Raw genomic sequence first — 9,336 nt, 5'->3', positions numbered from 1 at the left:
ACAAGGAAAGACAAAATGAATGTTCAAACAGAGGAACCGACTTCAAACAAAGAAACCAACCCACTGGAATGGATTTTAGACTTTAAAAAAACAACAACTTCTTACAGCAATTGATTTCCTGACTTTTGACCTTCCAGACTCCCACAGAGTTATTCTTCTGAAGGCAACCCCCCACTCCCTACCAGCAGCTCCCCGTGTTGTTTAGTATACATACAGTAGAGTCAGCTTACTGTACGAGACAGACTGCTGGGCGGACGGCAGCAGCTGCTGCTGAGTGCAGAAAACGTAAACCAGTGTAAATGAATGGGATTAGAGAGATTCCCCCAAAGCATTCCAAGCTGAAATATCCACTCAAATAAACACATACTCTCCAGTCTCTCCAATATATATCATTTTTATTTTACGGACAGAAAATTATACAATTTGAGAATGTAAAACATTCCTCGTCTGGCAAATGAGGAGCCAGAGCAGGAAAGAAACGTGTAAAAGAGGAAGTAAAGTGTGGGGTGGGCTGGAGTGGGGTGGATAGATGGATGCACAGAGGGAGAAACGCTGGACCAACATGCTGAGATCTCACTTCTTCTGATGCCTGAGGAGAGAGAGAGAGAGAAAAAACACATGCTGATTAGAGATGATTTATTTAGTAAAATAAAAACCATAAAAATGTTTAAATATCAAGCAAACGTCGAAAATTCAGGATAATCAAGTTAAATGTTCCATCCAGACCTCTCTTGTTAAAATCATTTCCACTTGGAATCAAAGAGACGTATCCCACTCACTTTTCAAAATCCCATTTGATTAACAAACTAAAGCAGCACAAACCTGTGTCCTCTCACAGTCCAACCACCGAATTTCAGATGGAAGAAACTCTGAGTTAATTGTTATGTTGAAATGCTCATCTGAGCTGCCTTCAGTTATAACTGTGTGGTCACAGCATTTAAACTTTGTGAGGAAAAAAAACCTCTCCCTATTCCAGGTAAAACATTTTATATTTAAAGCAGAAGTAAGCGATATTTTTGTGTTAATATAAGTCTTAAATAGTTATATCTTCCGACAGCAATCACTTACATAGAGTGTTTTGACCGAAACACGGGTCTGTCAGTCACTCTGCTCTGCTCTGAGCCGAGGAGAAAACTTTTCTCGTATCCTACAAGTTTTATCCAATGAGGAGAGAGAACGGCATGAAGGGCTGTGTGTGCAGCCAAGGGATGCGCCTGAATGTGGTGATGTAGGGACGAGGACCAATAGATCCATGACGAGGGCGGGGTCTGCTAACTCCGTCGGCTGACAAGACGTTATGGTGCGTTCAGGGCAACCCGTAACTCGTGGTTTTCCGACCTGTGAAGTCGTACCAGTTCGATCTGGTACGAGTTCACGGGTCGGAAGTTACGAGTGGCCGTTATAGTGACTTTCACAGGTAAAACAGGTCGGAAAAACACGAGTGGGTTGCCTGGAACGCTACAAAGTCGTAAGTCGTGACTTGAAGCTGTAATTTACGGTTTCAAAAGCCTGCCTGGAACGCAGCATTAGCCAAAACGACCGGATTGCTTACTTCTGCTTTAATCATTTAACATAATACAATCAAAAATAACACTGTAGAAGACAAACGATTTATATAATATTTATCTGTAATAATATTTATGAGTAAGTGAGTAAGTTATTGAGCTAGTCAATTATAGATTTATTTGGCTTTGTGTACACTGTAATTCAAGTGATATAAACTTCTGTTAATGAAGAAAATAATATTTATTGAATCTACAGAGTTGACAGGACTGTTGAATGATGCAACAGCTGAAAACATCTGTTTGAGACTGGACTGTGACGACTGCAGGGACGGACGGGCAGGAAAACCTTTGTTCAAGGGCATCGTGACTGGAGATGCACGGCTTCAAACCCGCGACCTTGCAATAATGACTCGGTCACTCCGACCACTTGGCTGTCTGAACCCATAAGTCAGCCTGACCACGATGTCTGCAGTGTTTAATCTGTCACGCAGCGCCCCGGACCCCATAAAGAGATGACATAGTGCGCCGCGAGGCCCTAATTTGGTCATTGACACCTCATCGGTCTCATCACAGGCCGCGGCGAGCTCCTTCATGGGAGGCAGGCTGAGGCCAACCCAACACAAACACGTTAAAGCAGCCAGGAGTCATTAAGCATCCGGCGTCGCTGCTGAGTGCAGCGGGACGGTTTGCCCTGCGAGCTGGTGGTTGGAGATGGCAGCGGCGTGTTTACATTCCTCAGTCAGTGTAGGGTGAAACTGGGTTAGGCTTGAGAACAGCAGCACAGCTCTGCATTATGTGTTATCACGTAGCACTACTTCCTAAGAAAAATAAAAAACACCTCGCAGCTGTATGGGAACGACTTCAAGCCAGAGCAATATCGTGAGATCAGTGACTCACTACACACACACACTGTGGTTGGGGTTGCTTCTGAAACTGCTGTAGCCTCTGGGTTTGTTTGTTTCCGCTCTGATGTACGATGAGAAACTGATAGATCGAAACTTGGAATATACTCGATCATCTCTCTACAAGTGAATGCACCTGTTGTAACGAGCCCGTACATCCCTCTTTCATTCATCAGTGGTCTTTCGCTGTTCCACCTTTCGTTTCTGTCTTTAGTTAGTTTTGTTTGCACACTGCGCTGACTCACAACGACTGCAGAATGGGAATTGCATTCTCTCAGATTTTGTTTCCACCACTTTATTTACGGTATTTATTTACGGTATTGTAAAAGCTATGTTTTGATGTACAGTATTTTTTTCTTGATAACAACTGTGAACCAAGAGGTCGATGTCAGCTGTGTAATGTAATCTCAACTTGGATGGATTCAGGTTTATCCACATCAGCTGATATCTGAACCTCTGGATTTTAAAAACAACAATGTGACATTTCACTGTGTTTCACTAAAAGCTTTTAAAAATCTCCGGTTTGGATGAAATGATTTCAAACTTTTGATTTTAAAAGACACAGTGACGCAACAGGTGAGACAGACAGATGTGAAAAACAACTGGCATGGTGAATGTTAGCCAGCACCTTGTTTTGCATTAGTTATGAATGAGTGACGAGGCTCGATTTCGAACGATTTCTTTGAACATACCTTTGCTGTGAGAACACCTCTACTCGTCGATGTACTCGAAGGGCTCTGGGGGCTCGGGCTCCTGCTCTTCCTCTTCGATTTTGGGGCCATGAGCCGAGACCGGCTCCACCAGCTCCTCCTCCTCCTCGCTGGTGTCTTTCATGATGATGATCCCGCCTGTCGGCAGCTGGTGACAGACAGAAAGATTCATCAGCCAATCAGAGTGGAGTAGGAAAAAAAAAAAGGTCTAAACTCTTCCAGACAGGCTCATGTATAATTTCGATATTTCTGTTTAAAGTTTCTTTGCACAAAGACAGAAGTGTTTACATCTCACTCTTCACTCTCGGTAAGTTATTTGGTGCTTATGTAACAGCTGCAGAGAAACCGGACTCGGCCTCAACAGACTGCTGTGCTGCAGTTTGGCTGAATTACAATGACTAAGCAGAAAGCAGGTGATGCAGCAAACTGAAAGGTAAAGTGCAGACATCTGTCACAATCGTAAGAATTTCCTCTTAAAAGTATTAACATTGTTTAACGCCCCGGGCCAGACTAATCTTCAAGGGGGCACAGAGCCAAAATGAGCTTTGAACTACTGTGACAAGAAATGTAATGACACACAATCCACTGTATAGACACAATATTTCAATTTGATAAGTGAACACGTGAGGACAAATTAAAAACAACATGTGGGAGGATTCAGTCATTCAAAACTATAGGTCATTAATATGTGAACTGTTTGGAGCTGAGCGACTCCAGTCGTTAACCCTAACCCAGGACCAATGAAAAATTAAGGACAGGAAACTTCATATTAATTTAAGTTGTTTCCCATAATAAAGCTTTCAATAGACCTCCTGACATTGACCAGAAAACCCCTTCACTTCCTAAATCCGTCTTTGTGAGTAAAAACAAAGCCTTAAAAGGGAGGCGGCATCACAAAACTGTAGTCAAGCGTTGGACACCGCTCTGGCAACTTGATACAATAAGTCGCACAATGCAATGCTCTGAGCAAAGCTTACTAGACACAAAATCAAACAGTACTTCCTCTTTACGGGACCGGGGTGAGTGCTGATTGGGTGACTGCACGTCGTCCTGCCGTTTACTGCGGAAAACTGTCAACATTTACAGCAGGACCGTGGCTGTCTGGTTTATAGGCCTGAGGAAAGGGGAGTTTCTGGACTCGCAGATGCTCAACAGAGGCCAAAACCAATGATTTATCTCAAAGGGAGAACTCCTCTCAGAGATAACTTTACAAAGTTAAATGTCAACAAGTTCACATGAAGGACACTCTGGTTATTATTGTGTCCATGCAGGTGCCTCCCCTGAGTTTTTAGATATAAAAGGTGTCAAACAAAGAATAAACACATTTAAATACACCTTATTTGGGATGAGGCATCAATGCCTTCTATATTAAGATCGTTTCGTTTTCTCTTCCATGGAAAAAGTTTGACAGGCTATACCTGGTGTCTCATCATCACCAACCAAGCATGTTGAGTCCTTTCACATCGAACCAGTTGGGTGAAAGACCAAACGAACTCTGGTGTGAACTCCACAACCACACGCCTCTCACTGAGCACTGGTTATGGTTGTAGATATGTATTATTTTGCTGTGAATTCAGAAGCTTACTGACTATTTAATCTATCTTGTGAGCTGTTTTACAGGAGTGCCGATTGTTTGTGAGCAGGGTAACACGGATACAAGATCTTCTGATAAGACTTTTCTGTGGGATTTCCTCAGACCAGTCAGAGTGTAAACAGACGGGCGTGGTTACCGGTTTGAAGGGCTGGTATCGGCAGGTCTCTGGCATGTTGAGGACTTTGAGCTGAGCTGGCATCACTCTGGCCGGGTTCTCCAGGAGCTGGAAGTTTGGCTCTGCCTCCTTCTTCTTTTCTTTCTCCTTCTCTTCATCCTTCTTCTCCTTCTCGCCCTCCTGGACCTCCTGTGACAGAAAAACAGCATTTTCCACATGAGTGCTTCGCTTGTACTGCTCTTGTCCCCGGTGACTCTGCTGCCGTATTGACGTCTCTATTGTTTACTTACCTTTTTCTTAACATTTCTCTTTTAAAGTGCTTTATAGATTGTATTGTAAAACAGAAATTTTAATTAGATTTTTCAAGATAGAAAATTGCTGTTCATTCACTGTGATGGCCAGTATAAACCCAACTTACTTTCACCACAATGAGAATCTATTTTTCTAGTGTAAATTTGACATTATTTGACAGTTTGTGGGAGTTATGAGCAATAAATTCTAGTTTCTGTTGTGATTCAGTCCTCTCCTGCTCCTGCGCCCTTGATGGCCGGTGATTTGTTGGGCCATCAGGTCAACGGTGGAAAACTATAAATAAGACAATGAAGGACAGAAAGTGCCACAGGAGCTGGTGATAAAAAGTTTTGCATTTCAAGATCAAACTACATCATCTCCTGCAGATGTGTCGAGACACTGACCCCGACTTTTCTCCTGACGTTAAATGTAGTGATTAAACCTGTGTGTCTTTTATTATCTTTACCACCAACAGCAGTGTGTTACTAGACCACTTCCCATTTAAATGTTCTCATCCTTAGACAAGCACATTGACAGGTGTTGATTTACAATGCATACGTGCAAATTGTATTTTTATTCAAAATGAATGCAAAATATTTAATTTGTCATATTGTGTAAACCATATCAGAAGTCTTACTTATTCTGTCTTGATCCATTTATCCCGACCATTCTAGTGAATATATTTTAGTGTTGGTTAACGCGTGTAGAAACAAGAGCAAAAAAGAAATGTCGAGTCATCTTTTTAAAAGCATCCAGAAGAGGACGACCAGTTCTGAACCATCCGACCTCAGTTCGAAGCATTCAGCTGCCGCCTCAATGAGTTAAGCCAAATAAAATCAACAGCCTGAGATGTGAGCAGCACGCTGGACATTTCCAGGCTCATCTCTCGACACTGGAGCTGAGATGTAGCGTGGCAGCGTAGATCACACACGCTGCAAACGCCCAGAGAAAATCCCAATGAAAGTTACATTGGCTCTGGACTGACAGAGAGTGAAAAGACTAAGACAGACTCTGTATGAGGGTGAATGTACTGTATGGTGTCGAAACAAACAACTTTACCTACATGCCAGAAGGTATCGAGTGATTTTTACAGGCATGTAAAAGAAAATAATGTGGCACGCAACCCATAAATAAAAAAAAATACATTTTTCTTTTTTTTAGGGAAACCAATTAAATAAAATGAATGACTTAGAAATGTAAAGACGTTATTTTTTAAACGGAATCGAAAACAAATAATAAAATAAAATAAAATAGGGCCGTTAGTTCTGAGCGAGAAGAGGGCATTTCCACTCACCACTTCCATCTTTTCCTCCTCCTTCTCTTTCTTTTCCTTCTCCTTCTTCTTGGCCTTGGCTGTGATGGAGAGAACGGCGGTGGATACCTGCCATGCAGAGAGAGAGCGTGGAGACATTTCCACCATGTAAGACAATACCAGAGACACTCAGACCTTCTACAAACACGGCTTAAAATGTACAAAACTAGTCGACCACAAAATAAACGCTGCTTGGTCTTTCATTACTTCCTTCATGAGCATCTATGACTGTGAAATGAAGCAGAGAAAAATAGGCCATAGATGCTAAAATAATAAACACGACGGGCAAGAAAATGAGGAGTCTGACAGGGAAGGGTTTGAAATGATTCACAAATCAATACGGAACAAGATCAACTTTCCTCAACTAATAATTTCAGTACGAGGAAAGCAAAACAAGTCGATCAGTTGTGGCGCCTCGGTTCTCACCTTCTCCTTCTCCTTCTCCTTGGGAACCTCCAGCGCTGGTGGGTAGGCGAAGGTGGAGGGCTTACAGTTGGAGCGGTACTGCACCTTGGGCATCTGGACAGAAAGACACAAAGATGGTCACTCACAACTTTACAATGATCACTGCCAGGTCCACTGTAATTTACTTTTACTCAATGTTATGACTCATAATTTGTTGGTTGCTATGTTTCTGACAAACACCTAATTTTCCGGTGACTTATCTAATCACCTATTCCTAGCCTGAGGCCTGTGTGAGATTGATGGCTGCGGTTTGAAGTGACAGATCTAGACCAGGATGACGTGCCAGAATAATACCTGCATCAACTCGTAAGGCTGAAACTACGGTTAATTTTCCAATAATGGTTTATATCTGGTGGCTGTTAGGTGAGACCGAGAAAGGCAACAAATTCTCACGGTTGAGGGGTGAAGATTGAGAAATGTTTGGCGTTATGACAAAGCTGAATTTCTTATCAAAACAGTTGCTGAATATACAGACTGACTTGATCAATCGACTAATTGTCCTGATGTTAAGTATTTTGTCATACCAATTTTGAGTGAGTGGGTTAGCCTAGTGGAGTTTTCTTGAAAACAGTGAACAACAATAATAATAATCTTAAAAAAAGCAATTACTGTGTGCATCCTTCAAAGCATTTCCTTCCATATTAAACATTTGCCCATTCTTAGAAAAGCGTTTCAACTCATCACTGTTCATCCATGTCCTCCTATTTACCAAGACAAGGAGGGACTGTAGAAAAGCTGCTCTGGGCTGCTGCTAGAGATCAACATACCCACAGGGAACTTAAACTAAGACAGATCTTTTGATATGTGCTATCTAAAACTGGCGTGTAAATAAACCACAGGGTCAATTTACAAGCTACAAAATGATCCCTGGTGACTGTTTTGTCAACTGCTGCTTCCAAAGTCAAGGACAGAGTCGACCAGACAGACTTGTTTGTTGATGTCCTCTTCTCGAACCTGAACACGACTTTACTAAACACTGAAATCAACACAGAGCTGAAGTACGGCCACTTCTTCTGCTAGCTAGCTTTGTTAAACTTGCTCGTTCTGCGTCAGCACAATAGGAAACACACATTTACTCCGACACATGCAGAATCTTATTTCAGGAAAATCCCCAATGAGAAAAAACCCACTGATGTATCAGCAGTTGTGGAAAAGGGAAATAGGACACGATCTAAACTTTGGGTGGACAATGATAAAATTTTTTCTTTTTACAATACAATATAAAACCAAAACGTTCATTCATATCTATGTACTATTGGTTGAGTTAGTGGTTGACGTCCTCTTGTACCGCTGTCTAACAGGTATTTTGCCTCAAATCTCCTCTTTACTCCAACACAGTAAGATTCATACGTAATTTTATCATTTAAACGTTGAGTTACTTTGTCTTGACATGAAAAGGAACGTGTTGTACAAGACTTGGTGCTGCTTTAGTTGTTGCGCAAGAAATCTAAGAAAAACACATTGTATCCTGTGAAAGACAGGATAGTCAGAGGTGCAAAGACCTTCAGTTATTCAGATTTTTATATAAAATTTCAAATGAATAAATGAATATATAAATGAATGGTCATGGGGTATATGTCTTCTGTCCATGTGAGCCTTCGATTTAAACCATCTCTGTGGTCCAACGGAGAAGCTAAGCAGCACCATGTGTGACTGATCAGGGGCATACCTTATCTTTCTTATTCCCTCATAACTCAGCCATTTAACTGCATTATGAAGGCTGAATAGAAGCAAAGGGTTTTCTGCTTGTATAGCATTAGTCCAGGAGCTAAGGTGCTGGTCCGCTGCCAAGTAAGAACAGTCGGTAAATGGCAAGGCTGTCCTTTGTGTGGTAGTGACAGGTAAACTCTGAGAAGGTTTGTCCTGTGTAGTTCAACAGGTGCTGAAGAGCCTTGGCAGAATGCAGCACGAGGTTTGTTCAGACCTGCAGCTCTCCCACTCCCTATTTGCGCACTAGCTCTGGTGTATTTATGCTTTATGGGCTTTACACCATTTATTTTCTACAGCGCCTTGTTAAATTGGGGACGCACTATACACAAAGGTGTACATGCGTCCCTGGTGTCTGGCGCTGTTGATTCGGGTGGTAATGAAGAGATAAAGCCCAGCTAATGCCAGTTTAAGACCCTAATATGTCACACTGATCCCTTGGCATGAGTGTGCGAGTGGCGGGGGGCCAGAGCAGCCCACAGTCAGGACGGCCTCGTTACGGATAGCCTGTTAGTGACAGTTTTTATCAAGACAAGAAGCTAAATATTTTCTGCACCAAAGGCAACCGGCTAAAACAAACTCAGTGGCCCAAATTAAGCAGATATATTTTTACCCCTCAGGTCAATTGTAGAAACGCAGTATTCTTAATTTAAATTCATATTATCATATATTAACGACTGCCATGCAGGATAATCTCCCCATGACTTTAGCTGTTACTGAAGATAAAGGACAACG

The 9,336-nt window shown here is 42.1% G+C and overlaps 1 protein-coding gene across 1 annotated transcript in view; it reads right to left on the bottom strand.

Annotated features, from left to right (window-relative positions):
• Positions 1-378: 378 nt before the first annotated feature.
• The window catches only part of psmd1 (proteasome 26S subunit, non-ATPase 1), a 42,476-nt gene continuing 33,518 nt past the window's right edge, over positions 379-9,336 (bottom strand). The window contains exons 21-25 of the mRNA XM_085774540.1: positions 6,856-6,948; positions 6,412-6,498; positions 4,848-5,015; positions 3,100-3,265; positions 379-589 (exon numbers count right to left, since the gene is read on the bottom strand). Of these exons, the coding sequence (XP_085630666.1) occupies positions 3,119-3,265; positions 4,848-5,015; positions 6,412-6,498; positions 6,856-6,948 (495 nt within the window). The 3' untranslated portion in view covers positions 379-589; positions 3,100-3,118. The remainder of the gene's footprint in view (positions 590-3,099; positions 3,266-4,847; positions 5,016-6,411; positions 6,499-6,855; positions 6,949-9,336) is intronic.

Source organism: Trachurus japonicus, chromosome 4 (assembly GCF_045865225.1).
Source record: "Trachurus japonicus isolate A0001 chromosome 4, Traja_1.0".
NCBI lineage: Eukaryota > Metazoa > Chordata > Actinopteri > Carangiformes > Carangidae > Trachurus > Trachurus japonicus.
This window is presented reverse-complemented; position numbering and strand designations above follow the sequence as displayed.